Source organism: Sardina pilchardus, chromosome 20 (assembly GCF_963854185.1).
Source record: "Sardina pilchardus chromosome 20, fSarPil1.1, whole genome shotgun sequence".
NCBI classification, from domain to species: domain Eukaryota; kingdom Metazoa; phylum Chordata; class Actinopteri; order Clupeiformes; family Clupeidae; genus Sardina; species Sardina pilchardus.
Genome location: NC_085013.1, coordinates 13656368 through 13681367, shown reverse-complemented (window position 1 = coordinate 13681367; position 25000 = coordinate 13656368). Strand labels below are relative to the sequence as shown.

Sequence of the window (25000 nt, the reverse complement as noted above, 5' to 3'; positions counted from 1 at the left end):
GTTGCCAGACGCCAGCCGTGGCATCCAGTGCACTGCGATGTTCAGCCAGGCTGTGAGCCTGACCCCCACACTCTGGCACAACCCACGGCAGCCTACAGCCCGGAGCGAGGGTGCACGTGATGGGTGCACTGGTAGTAGGTGTGTGTGAGTGTGTGTGTATGTGTGTCTGTGTGTGTGTGTGTGTGAGGTTAGAAACTTTGTGACGCTGGGACAAAAGCCCCCTCTCACTCCTTCTCCTTTGTTTTTTTTTCTCCCATGTCTGTTTCATCCTTCAGACCTGGGCTCAGATGTGGCCCGCAGCCATAGAGATGAGACTGTTTAATCATCAGATCGAGTTCATGGCTTCTCTTTCCACCGTGGCCGCCTTGCTGCTTTCAAGGGGAGGAATCTGATCTCTGTGTCCTCGCTCAGGAGGGGTAGGGTGGGTACGGAGGAGAGTGTGTGTGTGCGTGTGTATGTGTGTGTGTGTGTGTGTGTGTGTGTGTGTGTGTGTGTGTGTGTGTGTGTGTGTGTGTGTGTGTGTGTGTGTGTGTGTGTGTGTGTGTGTGTGTGGAGCGCCTTTCTCTTACAGAGGGCCCGCTGGCGATCCACCGCATACTCAACTCAGCTTAGTCTCAACAAGCCGGCTGCTGCTCCCTCTCCCCTCTCGTCTACATGGTCTCAGCTCCATAAGCTGGGCCCTACAGGGCAGGAATTTGCTCTTGTTTTCTCTCTCCCTCCCCTTCTTCTTTTGAAAAACGAGGTCCCTCACTTTGTTCTGGTGACCAGTTACTCTACATCACAGCGCATGCTAACCGCTAGCTGTCAGCACGGGCAACACGCGCAGGAGGCTCCGTTCTGGGAGAGCTAGCCGAGCAGGACACACACAGCAGGGCCATCTGAATCACAATTGAGAGTTTACAGGCCAATAAATGAGGTGCGGGATGGGAGTGGTCAATTGTTCGGTGACTGCGGTCAAAGTCAGGCCAGGGATGCATAAGTGAAAGGGAAAAAGCCCCTCCTTCCCCGTAGATTGGGGGCGTCGTAACTTGGCCACTTGGCCGTATTGCCCGTCATAAAGTCATCTATAGTGCATTTTAGAGCTAAATTTGGGCTAGTGCCCTAGATAAACAGCAACGCTAATTTAATGGCCTGCACACACGTTGTAAAGGACTGGACTATACAAACCAAATGGGACATGTCTGCCCTGGGTAGTGACTACTCAGACAGACAGACAGACAGAGAGACAGACAGAGGAGAGAGATGAAGGAGACCAATGGCAGCTGATCAGGCAGAGAGAACCAGCTGGCAAAGCCACGGGGGAGCGGACAATGCCGAAGCCATCACCCTGGGATAAAACAATAATGCAATTTGGCGACAAATGCCGAGAAGGAAAGGGCAACGACGCATGGAGCGCGGTCCCCCTCACAGTCCTGCGGTGAGGCGGAGCACTTCGTCACAGAACAGCGGCGTCTCCCCTGCCTTCCGCCTGTGTCTGAGAGGCCTTGATTGGGCTTGATGGCAGTCATGAGCAGTGGACCCCAAACCTCACATGGCACATTCATTAGACCATTAGGCATCTAACTACCTCTGAAATACTCCCGCACATTATCTACCCCTCCCCTGTTCCCCTCACACACTCGCGCCCCCAGGGCTCAAACTTCTCTGCGCCACACTTTAATATATTTTGTCTGCGTTGAGGAGGGGGGGAAAAGGGAGGCTATTACATAGCAGTGAATAGAGCACTGGACTGGAATCCCCCTCTTCCAGGCCGTTGACAATGCCAGAAACAACAGTGTCGCCCAACTCGCAGACGGCAGAAGCACTTGACTTGGCCTCTCTATGTCTCTCTGTTTGTGAAGGCTAAAAGGGCAGGCTTATTTCCCAAGACGTCTCTTTCACTGTTGTGGTCTGATCGTGCCTAACTTAAAGGCTTCTAACAGGCTGAGAATGGGCCTGATCTTGGGTCTTGGCACAGGTTAATTTATGGAGGAAAAAGACGTTTGTTCTGCCGGCTAAGCTACGCTGAAAGAAGTGCCTCTCGACAGCACTCTCATTTCTGAAGTGCTAAGCTAATGAGCGGGAGTTCTAGCAAACATAAATAGGACCTCTTTTCTCCCTCCCAGAGCTGCAACTGCAAGAGGACAAACAAAGAAGGCCTAAGGCAAGGCTATAATGTCAAGAGTGGTTCACATTATAACAACAAATTCGCAAGAGACAGATTTCTTTAAGGTCAAAAATCAGAGCAAAAACAACTTGGAAATTTAGCCATTAGCGCGAGGGTGTAGAGTGGCTAAGCCTCTAAACAGCTGCAGGGGCCACTTCCTGTGGGTTAATGATGCTAAAAATGTAGAAGTCAACCATGTAGACCATTTAGCCAGCTCCCTCAGAGGACTAAACAATGTTTCAGTGGAGACCAAAGTGCATGGCTAAAGAAAACCAAACCCGCACCGCGGGAAACTTCCATCTATGTGAGAGCGCGGAGATTTCCATGCCAAGAAAACAAGGAGGTGAACCACCAAAATTAACCGACAGTTTATTCAAATGCACATGGCTCGTGATCTCTCCGTGACGACAGACTAAAAAGGAGCCAAACCCCCAATCCCTCAACACCTCATACCTGCAGTGTCTGTTTCTTTTGGAAATACCATTCAGTCTTTTGTGAAACGCACGTCTTCCGCGAAGCGCTGTTATCTCCGCGAGCGAATCAAGATCTCCTGTCACTCCCGAGCGCCCGCGCAGCCTATTGCTGTGAATTGACAAGCGCCCCAGGGACCAAGAGATACTTGATGTTCCAGAGACAAGATGCAAGGGGACTTCAAATGGCTCCAAGTGGTGCTGAGCAGGAGAGGAGTATCGCTGGGGCTTTAAGCAGCGCAACGGCGGCCTTCTTTAAGTGCATTCCAGCGAACCTCCTCTCTCCCCGTAGTGCTCTTCTGCCCAATCCTGCCCCTAGGCTCGCTGACCCCTGACCCCCTTGGCCCGCCTGACTATAGGCTCCTCGTTTGTTACTGGCTTTATCCACTGACAAAGCAGACAGGAAGTTGGCAGCAGCCCAACAGCCCCATGGGAGGATGACCATCAGCTAGCTCAGCTTACTGCTTATTAGAGGAGGGGTGGTAGAGAGGTGGTGGTGGTGGTGGGGGGGGGGGGGGGGGGGTGAGTGAGTGAGCAGCGAGGGCAGAATCAGAAACGTGGCTGACCTTTTTTTCAAGCCAACAGTTTTCCTAACTAATGAAATGCAAAAAAAAAAAAAAGAAAGCCTGGAAGCCACAGACGTCCTCTTCTCCCCCGCTAACCAGATCAGCAACGCATGTTAGCGGCAATCAGGCGGGCATCCAGGGAAGTGGACTCCGGGGAGCGGGATTGAGCTTGAACACTGTGCGTCTCCTCTCTGGCAGAATACTCCAGCGAGCTCACTGCCATAGTGCATCACAGTCACTCTCAGTCCATAAAAACTCCCTAAATTAATGCTTGGTTTCTCCACTGTGCCCCCTCGTAAAGTTGATGAACATTTCAGTCTTAAATCTACTGGTGCATTTTTCATGATGGTCTGCTCTCTCTCTCTCTCTCTCTATCTATCTCTCCCTCTCTCCTACTTCTGCTATAATCTTCTTTACATGGAAACCTCTCATTCTTGTCTTGAACCGTGACTGAGAAAACAAAATGGGGGGAAAAAAGAAAGGGACCCAGGATTCCTCTTTGACATTTTTTCTTTCGTTCTTTTTCTTGATTGACCTCAGCCATAAACAAGAGGCCACATGCTCTCCATACTCTTGGCTATACACACACACATACATACACACACACACACACACACACACGCACATACACACACACACACACACACACACACACACACACACACACACACACACATGCAGCAGCAGATCAGAGCCCCATACTTAGTGGACTCCAGCAGGCTGGGAGTGCAAAGGAAGGTCATTAACCTCTAGGGCTAAAGCACAGGGCTGATGGCTCCCTGGCTCTGGGACTGTTGACAAGCGTCTGTGTTCTTTTCAACAACTCGTTGAGCCAGCACCCCCCACCTCCCTCCACACACACACACACATACACACACACACACACGACAGTGGCACCCCCTTCCCATCTCAGGAATGTAACACAACCGCTCGCTGAGGTAACCCTAGCCCCTCCCTCTCTCTCATGAACTGGACTGGAGGTGTAAGACAGCTGTTGTTTTTTTTCTCCTCTTCTCTCTCTCTCACTCTATCGCTTTTTCTCCATTTCCATACCCTACTCTCGCACACACCCTGTGCAATAATTAATGAACCAGTTGAACTAAAGCGAGTAGACTTTGACCAGTCGAGCCATGCACACCTTCTCTTTTTTCCCCCCGTGAAGATACTTAGCGTGCGAACGAAGGAGAGTTTTGGTAATGGCAGTACTTCTCCACCATTAGCACGCACATGTCTCCCAGTCTTAATCTTAGATCTCGGGGCCTCTGAACGTAAGCTGCTGTCTCCTCCTGGATAGGGCTTTGGTGTTTTCTGTCTTCTTTCTGCAATATGTGCCGCCCCCCCCCCCTCCCTCCTTGCTTCCCTGCTTCCCTGCTTCCCTGCCTCCCCTTCCCCAAATTCCCCTGCTCCCCCTTTTATTTTCAACTCTCCCAGTGGCCGGGGGTTGAGGGGCCTGAGCGGCCTGGTGATTGATGGTAATGTCTCAGGAAGTCGTTTCTCTGACTGAGCCCTCCTGCCTTTCAGCGAGGCCGCCAGCAAGGTGAACAGATCACCGGCGACTTTTAACTCTCGGCTCTGCCCGAGTCCGCTCCGGGTCTGAAGTCCCCTGGTTCAAACGCGGCGGTGAGGACAATGAGGCTAGTCACCCAACAGATGGAGAGAGACAGACAGACAGACTGGGGGAGAGAGACAGAGACGGAGAGAGGAGGACGATGGCTAATGACACTTGGGCGGCTGTGGAGAGGAACGACAGTAGTTTTTGGGGGGAATCAACAAGGGAATAAGGGGTTTGCTCCACCATGTTGTGGTTAAAACCCCAACAGCGGACATCTTGAAGCAGATTTGCAGATCACTCTAATTCAGGCTGTTCGGGATGGTTCTCTCCCGACTCCATTACTGTCAGTGGTTACAAGGTCCATTATAGCAATTACGATGCAGTTCTAACACTAGGAATGCTACGTGGTGGAATTGCTAACATCTGCCAGGCTTGTTCCATGTGTCAGAGGGTTGTCTTTGCTTAAACACACGTCTGTTACAGTCACACCCCGGCCTATTTTTCAGGAGGCACACTCTACATTTATTTACTTAATTCTACTCAAACTGTGCCTTAAAGAATCCCTCTCTGTTTGAATCCAAATAACTTAAAATGATCCGTGAACAGCTCCCCTTCCCGTTTTCCATAAGCTTCATTACTTTTTAATATCTGTGCAGGAAGAGAGGAAAAATGGTGTGGAGATAATCAATGGTGGAGAGGCAGTAGGCCATTAATCTCCCCAAAGGATTCCATTTTAATATACACACTTGCATGAGCAAACAGGGGCTCTGCTGTGCACACGTGTCTGCCTGGATAGGTCACTTAATGAAACAGTGAGCTCTCCGCTCTCCTCCGAGGATTTTTTCCCCTCAATGAAAAATGAGCACACTTACAGCCTCTGCACATGGCCGGGAATGGATGGCAGTGTTACATTCAGTTCAGGGGGAGGCTCGGAGTCAGGCCGGTCCCATGTGAGCGGGCCGCACAATGAAAGCACAAGGCAGGAAATGGCGAGACCAGCGGAGCAAGTCCCCATGGAGATGTTATCAAGGATCCCTCTAATGTGAACAGGAGTTCGACCGATCGGTGAGATGGATATTCAAAGATGGAGAGCTCGGACATGGAACCGCGTAGAAAAGCCAACGGCAGAAAGGGAAGGGAGAAAAGACACCTGGGTGGAACAAGAAGGTGGAGGTGGTATGTTTTTGCGGCGTGGGCAGTGTGAGCTGACCCCTGGTCAGGGTGTCCTGTAACTGGAGCCCCACGCTGGTGCTCTGAGCCCCGGGTCTGAATGCGCTAAACAGCCACCTGAAGACAGGATTAGCCATTGTGACCCATCCCCGAAGGTAACAGAGACACACAGCAGGAGCAGTCCACATGGAGGGCGGTAATGTACACTCCCACTGTTGCGGAACATACGTGAGCTGGATGGAGGGGCTGAACCGAGGTCAAGAAAGAAAAGAGACGGTATGAAAGAGTGGGAGAAAGAACGAGATCAAACGAACGACACGGTAAACAGAATCTTGCGGCAAGTCGTGGGGGCGTTCTGCAACCCAAACGGGACACCAGCGCGACGATCGCGACGCATCAGCCTGGGTTAAGTTTGTTACAATTCATTTTTTTTTGTGTAACACGAGACAAAAAAAAGCATGGCTAAGAGGATTGCGGGTTGAGGGATAGGGTGACACGCAAGCCCTCGAGGTGGTAGAGATTTGTGCCTCTATGGAAATCAGCTCCTATCACCGCGCGCATGATTCACCACTGCAAGAGCGCGTAGCTCTGTGACGAATGAGCAGCGCTTCATTTGCCAGTGATTATGCGGGTTGCTGGCCCTCTAAACCTCCTTTGAACTTGTAATTGCCGCTGGTTTTAAATAATGAACATTAAGGGGGGGAGATTCGGAAAAACTGTGGATAATTGCAGGTTTTTCCCCCCTTTTCTCCACTTTCACGCTGGAAGAAGAGGAAGAGGAGGAGGAAGAGAAGACAGGGGAGGAGGCTCTGGCTGGCGAGCCGCGTGGTGTCGCGCCAGGCCTCTTTATCTAAATAATTGTAGCTGCTCGGTTTATGGGGGCTTTAGCGAGGGCTTTTTTGTGTGCAAGATGTAGCAGCCCTGGGGATTTGAGCGGGTGGGGTGGTGGGGGTGACTGGTGCGTTCCCGATCAATATTCACACAAGATTCACATCTGGAGCCAAAGCCTGCTCCGGTTAGATTTGGATTTCTTTTTTTTCTCTCTTTTTATTTGATTTTCTCTCTCTTCTTCTTTCTTTCTCTTTTCTATCATATGCACTCATCTGTGCTAGCCTCACATGCTCTCACGAAATGCGGTCACAGAGACCTTGCTTCAAAGCTGGAGCTTCACAACAAATGGCACACGTGTGCACACATATACACACACACACACACACACACAAACACACACACACACACACACGCACTGGTGTTGGTTGGATGAATTCATGCTTTCTGTGTGTCTCGCACAAAGCATCACAGGATATCCTGGTGCACTGTGGGGTTGGGCTGGTTCAACATACCATCAAAGTGGGTGGCTGAGAGGGAAACCACAGCCAATTTGGCCACTCTGCCTCTGTGTTTGATAGTGTATACTAGATTGACAGATAGTGTACTCTGCGCGGAGATATGATATCGTGTGCCATGGCAGGTCTCCAGTGACACGGTTAAGTAACAGCGCAGGCAGAGTAGACGGGACCCAGAGGGGAGAGAGGTGTAGGGAATACTGGGAACCCCACTGTGCAGACATTCATCTCTGGAATAAGCGGAGAGAAACAAAAGGCAGAGAAAAAAAAGGGGAAGGGGGGTGGATGGGTGGTTGTGTTGGGGGGAGATGGGGAGAGCCGGAGAGAGAAAGAGAGAGAGAGAGGAAAAGAGAACAAAATCGCACAACAACAAAATGGCAGAAGTGGGATTTGCTGGAGCGAAAGTCCCATGACAAACCAAACAGAGAAACACAGTCTGTTTTTGATTTCTGCTCAGTGCAACCCCCAGCCCCCCCCCCAACCCCCCACCCAACCTCCTCCCTCACCCCAGTCCACCCTCCCACCACCCCCTCCCACCCCACCAACAAACACCCCCTTCCCCTGTCCACCCCAGACCTAGCCCTGCTACTTCCACGTCTGTGCTGCTTCTTTCTCCCCCTGCATTTCCCTTCTCCTGGTGTGAGATGAATATCAAAGGGCCCGGGCTGTTTGTAGGCCTCCAGCACATCAGGCCATCTCCCTGGGATGGTCTCAGATCCTGCGTCACAGTGCCAAGGCCCCTGATTAATGGGCAGGCGAGCACACGGCCTACACCGCTCTCTTCCCAGAACCCCCTCTGGCATGGCATGAGGAAAACCAGGAGGAGGGGAGAGACAGGGGGTAAGGGCGTCGAGCAGAGGGAGAGGAGGAGGAGGAGAGGGAGGAGGAGGGAATAGGAGGAGAGAGGAGGGAGTGTGGGAGAGTGATAGAACTGAGGCTAAGGGAAAGCCACCCCCCGAGAAGCCTTAAACCACTCCTCACAGAACTCCTAACTGGACATGTCCACAACAACACGCCACACCGCCCTGCCAAACCTCTTACTCTCTCTTTCCCTCTCTCCCTCCCTCTCTCTCTCTCTCTCTCTCTCTCTCACACACACACACTCTCCCACTCTCAGTAGCTTTCTCTCAAGCACACAGGACAGGCTTCCCCCTTTGTCAGTTACATCACCACTCTATTTGCTGGAGCAGAGGGCTTCTTTTAGACTCTCTGGTGTTCCTCCTAGCAGCGGTGAGGTTTCAGTGTTACGGGGGAGGCTTGGCAAGTGGGATATGGGTGTGTGTGTGTGTGTGTGAGAGTGTGTGTGTGGGTGGGGGTGGGGGGGGGGGTGTTGTCGCTGGAGCATGATGGCTGCTGCTGCTGGAGAAGCCGTGGGCAGGAGTTTATAAATCGGAGCGTCTCGGCGGGAGCCTCCAGCTCTGTTTGGCTTGCCGGCGGGGTCACGGCACATGCAGTCACCTCTCACACAGAGCAGCGCCCAGGCTCTCCGTCTGCTCTCTCCCCTCTCATCCCCGCCCTCCGTTAAAAACAACAACAAGCGCTCGCCGTCCCACCCACGTCACGGCCGTGAGCGAGCGGCGGCTCACGGAAGAGGAGCTAAGAGTTAACGTTGCTGAGGTAGTGGGGATTGGAGGAGACACCATCAAGCTGAGAGATCCTTTAAAAACCTAGAATTTCACTGCTCCTTCCTTTGCCGCTAGGGCTGGTTGGTGTGTGTGTGTGTGTGTGTGTGTGTGTGTGTTTTTCTGTGTTGGCTGCCTCTCTAGAGTCTCGCACCACTTAATCATCTCCAAACAGCGTGAACGTGCTGTAAACACACCTTTAGCAGGAGCACTCATTTCTGCTAGTTCATTAAACAACAAGCGGTAAGATCTGAACAGCAGGGGAGGATGGATATTTAAAGCCGAGAAAGGAAAGCTAGAGGAACAGAACAAGCAGTAGAAGCCCTTCACAATTGCCTGTGTTTACAGGTGCTTGTACACTAATACACAAAGACAGCACACGCTCACATTTACCGGAAAGGCGGCGCTTACTTTTTGAAACGCCGGACTTTACGAGTGAAGAGGCTCAAAATCCACAAACGGCAAAACAGATTCCGAGCGACAACCCTTTTCCTCGTGCCACCCACTCGTCTCCAAACCACACTCAAGCACGTTTAAGTGGGCCTGAGTGCCAAGCTGGATCCGCCCTTTGAAGAGCAACTATGACAGATCGGGATTAAAGGCCACGGCGACTCAATCTGATGTTTCGGCGTGAAACAATTCATGGCTATTACGTCCTAAAGCTTCGGGAGCCGCTCTTGGGGAGCGACGGCGGTGTGCAGCCTGTAAACAGGGCTTTGTCAATCATAACTCCTCGACACACATACTTTACAGGGAATTACTGTAAAGGCTCTGACATGCAACGCAATGGTTGATGTGGCTTCTCATATAATTATATAGCCCCAAAGAAAAGGAGGGTTACTTGATATGGGCTTCTTAGCTTACAGCTTGCCTCTTTTGCCCTCCCAGCCATTGTGGAAAGCCACTGTTATTCTCATGAAATAGCATTGTTGTTTCCGTGTTTTGAAGGGATTGATAAAAGTAAGCTCTTCTAGTTCCAAAGAGCTCTCGGTTCTGTTGCGAAGATGGCGAGAGTCCTGCAGCAGCACTTGTGCTGGAGTCGGCTGGTGTTTACTGCTGGTTGGGAGAGAGAGTGAGAGAGAGAGGAAGCAAGAGCAGATGGCAGACAGGGAGGACATGCATCCATGCTGCAGGGTCGCCGGGCAGCAGGCATTAGAACATGCGCCTCTGACAAAAGCCCCGACCAGGCCAGGCCAACCCCCCCACACACACACACACACACACACCCCTCCTCTCAGTAATTACCCAATAGTTCAGCGACTCCCAGAACACACAGCCACTCGCTCACTCTGCCTGTGCCACCACCACTGCCAGTAATTAGGCCAGCTTAGTAAGCCCCTCATAACCAACTCATAAACACGTGTGTGTACATAATTATGCTCTTTTACTACGGAGCCACAAACATAAACAATACCACATCCGCCACACACACACACACACACATATACACACACGCAGGCAGAGGCTCGCACACAAACACACCGCTGTGGCGGCTGAACCAAGCTGTCGCCTGGGTTGCCACGGGTGACTGGAGAGCTGACTTCTGGGCTGGGAGGCAAACGAGCACATGACAGATTAGTGTGTGGGCCTCCTTCAGCCCTGAACCCTGCTGACCTCCTGGCGAAAAAACCTTCCACCCCCACCCCCCCCCCACTCCCACCTCCCCCACTGGCAGAGCCACACAAAACAACCTCGCTGGGGCCTAAATGAAACCGCCGCCCCATGAATGCCCGAGAATATTACCAAACACAGCAAGGCTGGAGACATTCTGCCGTGGCCCCGAAAACAAGAGCTGTGGAGAGCAGAGGAGAGAGACCCTCTCTAAACACGAGGAGGGCAGCAATATGACATGAGGGTGCAGTCGGAGGGGGGGAGACACATGCTAGGAGATGGTCTGCAACCAAACAGGGGCATGCAAGACCAGGCAGGAGCCGTGTGTGTATCAAACCGTTAGCAGATGTGCTCTGCTAGCTTAATAGCAGTGGAGATGGAACAATACACACGGATTAGAGGCCAGCACACAGGGCCTGGACGGAGCAGGGCAACTGTTTAGTCTACTCAAACAAGGCGCTGTCTTCTGAGGCTGACGGCAAACTTGTTTACCGGCGGCCGCAAACATCCGCTCCCCCTGGTCATTTGTTTCGTCTCGTTTCATTCATTTATTTTTATTTTTTAAAAAACAAGGAACCCTAAGATACTCTCTCTCTCTCTCTCTCTCTCTCTCTTTCTCCTTCACTCTCTTCCCCTCCCTCTCTCTGGCGCTCGGTCTCTAAGGGATTGACCTGGAGCTGACATCCTGTTATCAGGGAGACTAATGTGTCGGTGGAAGCGGCGAGCGGTCGCTGGCGTCCATCTCCTGCGGTGTCTGCCCAGTGCTAATGATGTTTGAGGTGAGACCCGATCATCTGCTCACGGACCATCATCTCCATTACCCGTCCACTGCAACCACAGGCTCGCCAAGCTCTCGGCTCAGCCACTTAGGGCAGGTTAGCCACGGCCGCGCAGGCTAATGACACATAAAAAGGGGACAGGACAGGAGCATACTTTCATTGAGAGGCTTATGGCTCATGGAATATAGCATTTGAAAAATGTCACGGCTCACACCCTCAGTAATACCTTTGCCGAGCGTGTAATGTCACAAATTGATTGGCGGAAAGCGCGGAAGTGAAAGCAATGGGCTTTAATTGTTAGCCGTGGGGCGCTCCGGTTTCGGAATGCTACCTCATCGTTTGCTCATAAGCAGCACGCGTTAGCGCGTTATATGGCGCGCTCGCTCGCTCTCTCGCTCTCTTTCTCTCTCTCTCTCTGCCGTTTTCAGGACCTCTGAAAAAAGGGTATAAGGGATATATCACTTCCTTTTCAATGAGCCCCAGGGAGCAATACACCTGGGCTGGGGGACTTTCACAACTCGGCCCCCCTCCCCGAGCGGCCCAGGCCTCGTGGCGAACCTGAGAGGTCTGATGTCTGAAAAAAAAAAAAAATCTAAGAGCTACCTTCCCTCAACGCTACCCCCGCCCCGCCCCACCTCCCCGATCCCCCACCTCCCGACACCACCCCCCACCTCCACCCCACTCGAGCCTCACCCAGTCTCGGCCCGGGCCTCCTCAAAGGGGCCTATTTATTTGGCTTTGGTGTTTGAAGCCGTGCGTCAGTGAAAAGGCCCGAGCCGAGGGCCTGGAGAGGTATCTTTGTATCTGAGTGCTTCCTGTTTTCATTGCAGGGGCCGACCCCGGTCTTGGCAGAGGCGAGCTGGGGGTTATGGTGCAGGGAAGCCGGGGGCGCCAAGAGGCTAATTGAGAGAACCAGGGGTTTGTCTGCAGCAAATGATGAGGCAACCTTCAGCACCCCCCCTCATCTAACCCCCCCTCCCTCAGCAAAAGGCTGAGTGAGGAGTTCACGTGACCACCTCCAAAGCCCTTATCACCCATCTGTCTCCTCTCCACCGCCTCTCTCTATCCCTCTCTCCCTCCATCCCTCTCTCTCTCTCTCCATACCATTCCACTAGGTCCGAGCAGAAAAATCCACGGCCCACTGAAGTTTACCTTTCTGATAACATAAGCTCCCAGTAGTATAGAAAAGCTTATACCAACAGTCTGGGATTTCCCTTCCTACTAATGGGGCTGGAAGACGTCCAGAAAATCCAGAGAGGAACGAGGAGGCCGTCTCGGACCCGCCGGTGCCAGGCTCGGTTCAGCTGATCTGCGCAGCGGCCTGCCAATTACGCGCGGGCATCAAGTGACGCCAGGGTCAAACGTCATGCGTGGTGTATGGGAACCCCTTCGACGGGGCACCCAAACAGACTATATCAATGGCTGCACACTCCCATGCAGTCACGTCCAGCTCTCTCTCTCTCTCTCTCAGACTGTTGGGAGATGCCAACTGGGGGCCAGATCTTCTTCCCCTGGGAGACAATGGCGCGGTCAAAGAAAGGCGCTCGGAGATTTCTCCCAGGGAGAGTGTGAGGTCAGCGTGAGCAGGGGCCGGGGGCAGAGGGGAGGGGGGAGGGGGAGGGGGGCCAAGGGTTTTCTACATTATGCTCAATCCAAAAGCCAACAATTGCTACTGTTGGCCCTGTGTTGGTTTTTTTCTCTGTGTGTGTGTGTGTGTGTGTGTGTGTGTGTGTGTGTGTGTGAGGGAGCGACGAGGTGATGGTGGTTGGGGAGGGAGGTCGGTTGGTTGGTTGGGGTGGGGAGAGTGTGTGTGTGTGTGTAGGGGGGGTCCTTTTGAGCCTTTCAGAATAGGTGACAATGGCTGGATGTTGAGAACATATGTAGGGAGACCCCCGCGGCTCTGGGGACGAGGAGCGCGGCGCGGCGTTGGCGGCGTTTGAGCCCTGCTCCTTTTCAGCGCTGCTCGGGGCTAATGAATGAGGCCAGTGGCAGAATGCTGCAATAGGCCATTCAGGGGCCAAAGGCTCAGAGAATTCAACCCCCCCACACACCCCCTCCACAAACGCATCCCGCAAAATGGAAAATGCGTTTGCTTCACAAATTAAAATAAAAGGGGATGTGTGAACGCTGTGTGTGTGTGTGAGTGTGTGTGTGTGTGTGTGTGTGTGTAAGGGGCTGTATAGTGGAGTACAAGTGAGTAGTGGGGGATAATTCAATTAGGCTTCTTTTTTTCAGAGCAACTCTATGTAAAGGTGGGTTAAATGGGGGGGATTATTGCTTGTACAAGTCCGGCCTGGCCTTTGCACAAAAGGGACAAATTAAGATTTGAGAAAACATCTAAAAGCAGGAGAGCCACTAAAGAACGGGGAAAGTGGGGGTCTTGAAAGCTGTAGTGCTTCTATGAATAAAAAAAAACTAAACAGAAAAAAAAGCGCCTGAAAAACTCCTCCTGCACAGAAGCAACCGGACTCTTTTCTCTCTCACTCTCTCTCTCTCTTTCTCTCTCTCTCATTCTCGTTTTCTCTCCTACTCTCTTGCTTTCAGTGCAATTTTAAAACAATTCTAAAGAAAATGGGTGGAAAGGGCTGTGCGGAGCGGAGGCCCAGTGAGTGGCTGAGGCAGGGTGGTGGAGGGGGAGCGCTTGAACTGTGAGAGGCCTTATGATGGGCATTCCTCCAGTCTCCAGGAAAGACGCCTAATGATCCTCCAATAAAGGGAGACATTTTCTACTTGGTATGAGCCAAGTAAATTAACCAGAAGGCGTGTGTGTGTATGTGTGTGTGTGTGTGTGTGTGTGTGTGTGTGTGTGTGTAAGAGAGAGAGAGAGAGTGTGTGTGTGTGTGTGTGTGTGTGTGAATAAAAAAAATAACCGCCATGGTAGGTGGCTCTGTGGAGGCCTTTAAATTTGAGATCTTTTTTTTCCTCTACTCCTTTCTTCCACCTCTCTCTCACTCTCTCTCTGTCTTTCTCTCTTTCACACACACACACACACACACGCACGCACGTACACTAGCGCACACATGCACACACGCAAGCACCAATCAGTGGTCTGATTTCAACTCTGAGCTGGGAAAAGGAGGCATGAAAAAAAGACAAGAGAGGGGAAAACAGCTCCCATTCTCTGCCTATTGCTTTCAGTCTATACTCTTCTGCTTCTCTCTCTCTCTCTCTCTCTCTCTCTCTCTCTCACTCACTCACTCACTCTTTTTCCATCTCACACTACCTCGTCTTGCCTCCCAAATTAAGCCCGTTTTGCAGGTTCTGCTCGAGCTCCAGCCAAGGAGATGTAGTCTGCAAACAGCTGTGAAGTCATTTTGATAATGATGGGAATAATAAGCGCATGGCAAGGTTCAGGGTGCAGGCTGTTACAGCTCCAGTGCTCCTGAATAGATAAAAGTGATTAAACCCCTCCCGATTATCCCTGACCAATATGTAATGGATTTGCAGCCCTTTCAATTAGGCCGCATTTGCCAGGGCCCTCATTATTTTGTCTTTGGTTAGGTAATCAGGCCCAGGGCAGAGCTCCACGGCGGGAGCGGCTTTGGGCAGGCTGGGCGCCGGGGCTACCTGACCTTCTTAAGAGCACGGATCACTGGGGTGGCTTCCCTCGCCTCAGCCCCCACTTGGTACATCCCCCCTCTGGCATGCCTCTCTCTCTCTCTCTCTCTCTCTCTCTCTCTCCTGTCCCTCTCTATCTCCTCTCTCTCTCTCTCTCTCCTGTCCCTCTCTATCTCCTCTCTCTCTCTATCTCCCTCCCTCTCTCTCTCCTTCTCTCTCTCTCTCTCTCTGACTCTAGATGTCTGTCTGCTTCTGTCTGAGGCCTCCTCCTCCACGTTCCCATCTCTCATCCAGGGCGGCCGCTCGGTGAGGAGACGGCCCGGATGGCCACCTCCCGGCTGCAATCTGACCCTGCGCGTCCAAATCAATACATCCCCGGGCCACTGAGAATGTCCTGACATCAGAGAGGGCAATGGAACACAACCGCCCCCGCCAACCCCACACACACACACACACACATTCTGTGGCACACCCCCACCATAGCCACACACACACACACACACACACACACACACGACCCCCTCCCTCGTTATGGCTGAGTGACTCCAACACACTCACCCCACCCCACTGCCCTCTCTTCTCCACTGACTCCTGACCTACTGAAGCATCGCAGGGACCCTCCCCACTCATATACACCAATATTCTCACACACACACACACACACACACACACACACACATATGGCATGCACATGAATTCATACTCACACACACACACACACACACACACACACACACACACTCTTGGGGACACATATGAACTACCCAAAAGCCCAGCCCCCCCACCCGCACTTAGAGACACTCGATCTGGTTTGATTCACGGTTGCCTAACGGGGCTTCATATTTCCTCCTGTACATCCCCTTGGCTGTGGGTTTAGGTTTCCGAATGTACAGTTGTCAGATGTGATATGCTTTGCCTTCACCGGGGGAGGAGAGGAAGCAAACAGTATCACAGAGGCGGGGTAGTCAAACACAAGCCTCCTCCAGCTTCAATGCCAGACAGGATATTTTGAAGCTCCCTGCATATGAATATTAAAAAAATGTAACAGAATAGACAGACAGCTGTGGGGAGCTTCCGGGATCATCCGAACAAAAAGCGTTGTTCCTGACTGTTTTACAAAGAAATGGCATCAAATGTTCATGAGATGCTGCACTTTGAGCCGCACTCTGGCGAATCGACGCGCCACGTTTTTTTGACTGGCGCTTTTTAACTCGTTCGCCAAGTTCTGTGAGTCTTTTTAAACTACACCTTCTCTTTCATTTTTCTAAAAGCGAGCCGAGCAAGAGACGAACACAACACCTTGCATGGCCTCATCAGAACGCTGCCACATAAAGCATCTGCAGTGCTCTCAGTGTGATGCTACACCATTCGCCACAATGTGCGCTTCGTCGGGAGCTAACGCTAACCCATGTACATAATCAGCCGTCTTAGCCTGGAAGCTGACAAATGATCGATGCCTGTCAATGGCAGGATCCAAAAACTCAGAACTCCAGTCTCTCAGGTGTGGATGATCCTTGGATTTGTGGAGGCCGAAATTAGAAGGGGTGTGTAATATGCTTACTCACTGTGTGGAAGTGTAGATGTGTGTGTGTGTTGGTGAGAGATAGACAGACACAAGAAAGCAGGTGGGAGAGAGAGAGAGAGAGAAGAGGGAGAAGAGGAGAGAAGACTGACGACTCACCGTGAGGTGCTGGAAGAGCCATGCCCGCATGATGTTGGTGGCGACCTTGGGGAAGATGCCCCGCTTTTTCTGCCTCTTCTTGTCTTTGTCCGGGTCGTCGTCGTCACCTGTGCCGGGCGAAGCCACGCTGTTGTCTAAGCCGTCTCCTGAGCGAAACGAGGGGACTTTAGACGCAGGACACACACATAACACGCACACACACACACACACACACACACACACACATACACACACATACACACGCACACACACACACACAAGAAAAGCTGCTACCCACACAACTGGTATCTTTCAAACACCAAAAACACATTGCACCAACTTCAGTGACTATTGTACATTATAATAATACTCATAGTTTTATACATTGTAAAAAATGGCTTATTGCCAACATGTTCAAAACAGTACTGGCTCAGAAAGGCTTGGTATTTATTTTCGCTCGTGTTTTTTATAGATGTAGGGGGAAGAGGCGGTGAAACAGAGGGGAACAAAAGACAAGGACTGAAAAGGTTCTGCTCTCAAGTAGCAAGGTAGGTCGGGCTTGTGTCATTAACTCAATTTGATTTGGCAACTTGACGTAACGGAATAACTTGTTTTGAGAGAGATGGCCACGTCACAGAGAGAGAGAGAGAGAGAGAGAGAGAGAGAGAGAGAAAGGCAAACCCAACGAGTTTGAGCGAAACCGAAAAAAGCAAATAGACTCCCAGGCATAGACAAATACACACGGCTTAGTGAATACTGGGCTAACACAATTGAGCAGGGTGTGTGAATTAAGAGTGGGATATGAGTCGAGTTGGCTCATTGTTGCACTTCGATGCACATAATGGACCCACGTCTACCTCCTTCAACCCCCCCACCCCCGCCCCACCACACCCCCAGGAACACCCCCATACTCTTATGCCCCCCCCAACACCCCCCTCCTTCCCCTTCGCCGTCTTCTCCGCTCCCAGATTTGCATGACAGGGCAGTGCGGCTTCCCTTGCATTAATGTCCACTGGCCTTTGATATGAGGAGGGACCGGACGCATATCAAGGCAGGTTGCCTCCTTTTCATGCCCTCGGCTGGCGGCTCTGGGCCCTCTCCTCTCTCCTCTCTCCCCGGCTCAGCCATTAATTGTGCATTAGCAAAAATGATTTACTTTTAACAGTCATAGTTATTTTTTCTTGCCCCTGGGCAAAAATGCCTTGAAAGCCTTCCTTGAGGGCATCTAAATTATGTATCTGAAAAACTCCTCCACTAAGGCATTGCAGGGCCCCGACATTCTGGAAAATTCAGACTTGCATGTCTTCCTGTTTTTGGGGAGACATCAATCACAGGCACCTATACGAGCCATAATCTCGCATAAATATTTGAACTAATAACATTAAAAAGGAGCGGAAAGGAGAAGGATCCGACTGGTGGCGTAATCAAATGCAAAATAAATGAAGAATACAAGGACAGAACAAAGAGGCCTTCCCCCCTCCTCTTTTCTTTCCCTCTCTCTCTCTCTCTACTTTTTTATTCCCTTGTTTTTTTCTCTCTTTCTCCTCCTCCTCCTCTCCCCCCACCTCTCTCCAGTTCTGTGTTTTGCCTCCACATCATTAGTGCAGAGGCAGACCAGAAAGAGTGAGCGAGAGAGAGAGAGAAAGAGAGAGAGAGAGAGATGGGGGAAAACAGAGAAGTGCCGATTTCGAGCTTGCCAGTCTAGGAGCTGAAGAAGCCGTGGCTCTCGTCTGAAGGACATGAGGGAATAAGGGACAGACGGGGGGCCCTGGCCGAGCGTGTGTGTTGTAATTGTAGACCGGGTCTTCATTAGCGGCAAATGCCGTAAATCCCACGCTAAGTAAAAGCCCTTGTTCGGGGGAAGCCTAAAACAATAAACGTGGAGCCTGGGCCGAAGCCCCTGCCTGACCGGAGAGGAGCTTCCTGAGAAACGCGACCCAGACGCTCTGCTAATTCTCCAGTTTGCTTCTCGACTTCAATAATAATAACATCACCGGAGTTGGGGGGGGGGAGGCTGTGGCTGCTCTGTGTGTGTGTATATGTGTGTGTGTATATATGTGTGTGTGTGTGTGTGTGTGTGTGTGTGTAAGTAAGGGGCTTACGGGGGTCAGTGTTGTTTTGGTGGTGGTGGTGGTGAGGGGGCCAGGAGGGATAGGGTGGTGAGAGTAGGGTGTAAAACACCAATGTTGTTGTTGTTGTTGTGGTGGTGTTCCCATAATCCTCCTCCTACTGTTGGCCACCCAGCCGCAGTGTGGAGGCCGGGCCGGGGAGAGCTGAGCTGAGCTGAGCAGAGCTGTGCAGAGTGGAGCGGAGCGGGGCGGCCGGCTGAGTGGCGGAGGGGAGCCGTGGCCAAAAGGCTGGCAGATTAATTTTATTGACGTTTCCATTTTCACTGCAATGTGATAGCCTCCCCCTGGCCAGGGCCCGGGCGACCCGCGCGTATTTACAGACTGACCTGTCACTTCATTACCCCCATCCAGCACCCCCCACGTCCACCCCCCCAACCCCCCTGTCCAGGCCAGCACTCTCGGCCTCCCCAGCAGGGTGAAACCAGACTCCTGGGCCTCTCTGCTCCCTCTCTCTCTCCCTCTCTCTCCCTCTCTCTCCCTCTCTCTTGTTCTCAGATTCATTTACTGTACATGTGCACAGAGACTTGCAACGTACACAAACAATGTGAGCAAGTGAGCAAGCTGTGCACATAAAGGGAACATGCATACATGTGTGTGTGTGTTTGCATACTCAATGAACAAAGTATGCACCGAGATGTGCATACATGTACTCCAGACACAAACACTGGCAAAGACACACACACACACACACACACACACACACACACACACACACACACACACACACACACACACAGGCAGGCTCACAGAGCTTGTGAAGGCCAGACCAAAGAAGTGGAAATAATCAAAAAAATGATGGGCTGGATCAAATGAGAGAGAGAGAGAGAGAGAGAGAGAAAGGGAGAGAGAGAGAGCAAAAGACGGACAGAGAGACACAAAAAAAAGGGAAACAAAAAGAAAGAAAAGAAAAGAAAAACTTGCTGAACCTCATTACATCTAAAGGAGCGCTGGTGATTTACATCCACCCCCACTCCTTTCTTAGGAGCCAGAGAAGGAGTGCTGCAGGGCAAATTGTCCCAAACGCTAATGGCTTCTGACTGTTCCCTGGCAACTCTGGCATTTTAACCTGTGTGGATGTGCACTCTGCAAAAAAAACGGGGACGAGAGAGAAAGAGAAAGAAGGAGAGAGAGAGAGAAGGGAAGAGAGAGAGAGAGAGAGAGGGAGGGAGAAAGGGAGAAGGAGGGAGGGAGGAAGGGAAGGAGAGAGGGAGAGAGGGGAAGAGTCCCATCATCTGCCCGTGTGACACAGATGGGGGATGGCTATTAGGAGGCAGGCGAAAGGCCTCGGGGAGGAGAGGTGCTGGAGTGTAGCCCCGGGCACTTTTGGAAAAGCAGTGCCCTTGGAGGACGAAAAAAGACAGAGGGGAGAGAGGGAGAGAGAGAGAGAGAGAGACCCCATCCCTCCCTTCCTCCCTACCCTCCCCCTTTCCTCCCTCTCTCTCCCTCTCTGTCTCCCTCTCTCACTCTCTCCATCCTTCTGTCTCTTGATTTAAAGTGCTCACAATGAAAGTATGCACGCGTTCTGTATGCATGGATGGGGACGAGAAGCCACCAGATTGCAAGCGTGTAGGCGTGTGTGTGTGTGTGTGTGTTGTGTGTGTGAATGTGCTGGTGGGTGGGTGGCTGTGTGGGGGAGTAGGTTCTTATGTTAGGTCTGCAATAATAAGAAAACATAAATAATAAGAAAAAAAGAAAAAAAAAACTCAAACAAAAAATGGCTCCCCTCTTGCCAGTGGAGCTTTATTAAATATGCATTTGGAATATTTCCCAGTGCTGTAATGATTCTCCACGCTAGCACTCATTAAAAAGCCAGGCATGTCAGTAAATATCACATGCAGGAGCGATGTGCGTGGATAAGTCATATGTGTGTGTGTGTGTGTGTGTGTGTGTGTGTGTGTGTGTGTGTTTGTGCGTAGGGGGGGTTATATGTAGTATGCAGAGTCTCCACACACACACACGCACACACACACACACACACACACACACACACACACACATATCGCCCCACCATGCCACTGAGCGGTACACAGTGTCCTACAGAAGGCCGCGTGATGCAAATGACCTCGGGATACGAGCATGTACGCTGCATGACTGGCGGGCATGGAGCACTCCGGGGCAGTGTTGAGGCACCATGCTAACGGCGCTAACACAGTGCGTCCTCAAACGACATCGCTCGTGCCTGGTCCCCCACCGCCGCCGCCGCCACCACCTCTGATTTCCCAACGTGGAGCCACGCAACAGGGCCAGGAGCGAGGCATTCCCACAACCCTGAACACTGTTGTGTGTGGTGCTGCTGCTGGTGGTGCTGCTGGTGGTGGATGAGGAGGGTGGAGGGGCATTGAGGATTCTCATCTGGCTAACATTACCATGCAAAACTTCAATGCGTTTTGCAATCAAAACATGGTCAGATGCAAAAAAAAAATCCTGATTCTTTTTCTGATGAGAAAAAGACACTGTACGCACGCTAAACACACACACTCATGCACATACCCACTCAGACACACACACACACACACACACACACAACATACAGACAAAAAGTAAAGAGCTGAACACAACAGCGACTTCTTCACCCCGTTTGAGGGTGTTTTTTTTTCCTTACGCATGCCCTCCTAGGAGGCCACACTTTTGTGCGTCGGGGAGTGACTGAGCAGCGGATTTGCGCTTTAGCGAGCCCGGCCGTTTGTTTCAGGGTAATGGAGCATGAATGTGCCGGCAGGGCCTTGCAGAGGCTGCGCTTAAAGTGACTAATTACAACACCCCCCTACACCCACCCCCCCAATCCACACACACACACACACACACACACACACACACACACAGATTCCTCTGGCATACCCCCCCCCCTCACACACTCACACAGATATACACAAGCCCTCCCTTCTGGGGGAAGCTATTGAAGCATGTTCACCCCTCTGATATACACAGAAGGGTGGCATGGGGAAAGTCAGCGTGGAGGTTGAAAATTACGGGGGAGAGAGCGAGGGGGGAGAGAGAATGAGAGAAAGAGAGAAAGAAAGAAAGAGAGAGAGAGGGAGAGAAAGGGAGAGAGGGAGAGAAAGGGAGAGGTGTTTGTAAGACGGGAGGTGAGCCCAGCACTGAGCGGTGACCCGGGGCTGCATCCACACACCCTCTCGGAGAGAACAAACAAGACCCACACACTCCAGCAGTCCATTCACTGCACGCTCGGACGGCGCACACACACACACACACACACACACACACACACACACACACTCTCTCTCTCTCTCTCTCTCTCTCTCTCTCTCTCTCTCTTTCACACACACACACACCAACCCCCCTCTGGAAGGATTCGCTCAGAGAGACAGAGAGAGAGAGTAAAAAGGGGAGAACAGAGGGGGATTTTAAGCCTCTCTTTTCCCTCCCTTTTCTCCTGAACTTTTCAGCCGGCAGAAGCAGCGTTTATCAGCATTCAGCTCCCTAAATGGCCGCCAGTGCAATGGAGGCTGTGGAGGTGTTGGGGGGGGGGGGGGTTCTTTTGTCCAACACTCCCCCCTCACACACTCCCTTTACACCCCTTTTATACACACACAAGGTTCACGCCTGGGCTCCATACTACTGCCACCACATGTTCCTGATACACACGGCACCTCTATTCACACTTCAGGACAACCCCGACTCACACACTCTCACACACTCACACACACATTATGTGTAAGCGCAAAAGTATAAACTAAATACAAAACCCTGACCCTATTCCCTTAAGTATCCGAGCCCCTCGAATACACACTCAAAACTCAAGATGAAGGGAGATTGCGACACGAATCTCGCGGAGGCGGAAAGAAAAAAAAAACAGTGAGTGCGGTTCAGTCGAGCAGCGTGGCCGGGCTCTCTTTATGGTGATTATTTCCTGAGTACTGCTTAAAACAGTGGTGGCAGCCAGCACACCGGACCGTAAAAACAACAGCTTGGTAAACACCGAGCCCCACACACACACACCGCTCGCTCGCTGACAAATTGGCGGCGCGGCGTCGGGAGTCATTAGCGGCTCGGCGGAAACCTGCCGCTGCAATTACGCTCCTCGCCTTCCCCCTCCCTTACCCCGCGCGTGCCAACATCAGGTGTTTCGCCGGCTCCTTGCCACCCTTGAGTTAGAAGCGGCACAAGGGGCACAGCGCATCTACCCGGGGTCCTTCTTCCTCTACCCACTCCGCTCCCAGCCTGCAGTCACACGCAGCCATCCAGCTGCTCCTCTGGGCTCTGCGAGCACGTTACTGTATGACTGAGTGCTTCCCAGTGTGTGCAGGGCTGTTGTTTTTTTGTGTTGTTCTCCTCTTTGTCCTGACTAATATGCAGTTGTGTTGTAGCTGGCTCCCCGCACCACAGTGTGCAGGCCCGGGTGCGCTCTCTTAAATGAAGTGGAATAAAGAGGGCTCTAATTAGACGCTTTCGGTGTGGCGCTCTGGGAGCCCTGCGTGTGGGAGGACGAGTCCAGTTCAGTGCTGCAACACGCCCCCCCCCCCCCCCCCCCCGGCCCTTAGAGTAACCCTCAGGCCTACCCCTCCTCTCCTCTGCTCTGCTCTCTACTCCTCCTCTCCACTCCTCCTCCTCCTCCTCCTCCCCCATCCCCAATCCCTCCATCTCTGCCATCAGGCGCATATCTCTCTGTCATCCGAGGAATGCTGGAGATAACTATCGTCTCTCAGCCGACGCGCGGCCTCACCAAAGAGGCACAGGTCTCTGCTGCTGACCCCCTCCACCCCCACCACCCCCCCACCCCCAGGCCAACAGCACAGTGCCCTTCAGCAGTCAGAGGAGCGGGGAGGTGAGGGCAGGGTGGAGGGTGGAGGGTGGAGGGGGGCTGTTGTGGCCTACGGGGATGTGGGGGAGGGGACAGGAGGGAGGGCCTTGTTATTAGACCTGCTCAGGCTTTACCTTTTCACCCTGACACGAGAAGCCAGAAAAGGAACGGCTTGCCCCCTTTCCCTCTCCTTCAAAAAAAAAATCCACACAAGTCAAGAATGGCGGGCGAGGCAGGGATTGGAGGACAAGAGGTAAATAGAAAGAGAGAGTGCAAAGGGAGGGAAGCAGAGAGAGAGAGAGAGAGAGGAGAAAAAAGAAAAATGAAATAACTACTGGATTGTCCACTGGAGCCTGAGGTTCAAAGCGATAATCATCTGCCAATAACCCAAAATGTTTAGATGAGGCCTGGCTATGTATATTATCAAAGGCTCAGGGCTGGCTAATTACAAGTGTAATTAACCTGCTACCTGTAACAACAATTATCTAATTACACCATAAAGAGGGCCTTTGAGAGCCACAATGGTTGCTCCTGGCCACTGATTGCAGGCCAGATTTTCCAGCCCCACCACGGCCCCCCTCCACCCCTCCGCCCCACCACGCTCAACCCCTTCGCCTCGCTCTGCTCATTAGTTTGTTAATCAGTTGGTGCTGCTGATGATTTTATAAGTCAGAGGAAAAAGCTCTCATTTGTGCCGCCGCTGTTTAGGGGCCACTTCATTACAGCTGCTGAAAGCTATGTGTGTGTGTGTGAGTGGACGGTGAGTGGACGGTGTGCTGGGCTCCTGATGAGAGGTCTGCAGGGCTCGGGACTCGGGCTTGACTGCCACCTGTCCCGTCCTGTTTTTTTAGTTGCCATGGAAGGTACAGTGAAACATTCTTTGGATGTTTTCCTTGGATAATGTGTCTGGATAATGTGATCTTATTGTCAACCACAAAAAAATCTGTGGTTGATTTCATCAACAACTCTCAAACAAGCTAGTGGTGTTTGTACCAGTGGGGCACAAGTGTGTGTGTGTGTGTGTGTGCGCGTGTGTGTGTGTGTGGGTGAGAGCAGAAGGCAGCTTGATCCCAAGGGCTGGGTGGGAAGATCATTTGGGGTGACAGAGAGAGAGAGAGAGAGAAAGGGAGAGAGAGGGAGAGAAAGGGAGAGAGAAAAACAATCAAGTGAAAAGAAATGGAATAAAGATGTGTTAAGGACAGAGGAAGCTGTGGTGGCGGTGGTGCACAAGTGGAGGGGGGGGGGGCTGTTGCAGATGTCAGGATCCAATTTGCATGAATGGCAAAGGGCTAAATTGCAGAGGACGGCAGGGCCCCCCTCCTCCTCTCTCCTCCTCTTTTTGGGTGGTGTGTGTGTGTGGAGGGGTGTGTGTGTAGGGGGGTGAAAGGCGTTGTGATGCCCATGACTGCCCCTCTCGCTCCAGAGACAAGGATCAGCGGCTAATGAAGGGCCTTGGGTCTAGACCAGAGATTTCACACTCGCTGACTCGCTGACAACTCCACCCCGTTCCCCTCCGCACTCCTCCATAGGAACAACAACGCCACGCCAGCCCTCCTCCTCCTCCTGCCTCCTCTCCTCCTCTCCTTCTTTCTCTCTCTCTCTCTCTCCTCCTCTCCTTCTTTCTCTCTC

General features: G+C 52.0%; 1 protein-coding gene across 7 annotated transcripts in view; it reads right to left on the bottom strand.

Moving 5' to 3' along the window:
• Window positions 1–25000, bottom strand: part of meis2a (Meis homeobox 2a) — a 93466-nt gene that overhangs the window by 37169 nt on the left and 31297 nt on the right. For 5 of the 7 annotated variants that reach the window (XM_062522983.1, XM_062522985.1, XM_062522988.1 and 2 more), the window contains exon 8: window positions 16502–16647. In XM_062522983.1, the coding sequence (XP_062378967.1) occupies window positions 16502–16647 (146 nt within the window). Of the gene's footprint in view, window positions 1–16501; window positions 16666–25000 lie in introns of all 7 variants that reach the window. The other 2 variants (XM_062522984.1, XM_062522987.1) reach the window with 1 other exon arrangement.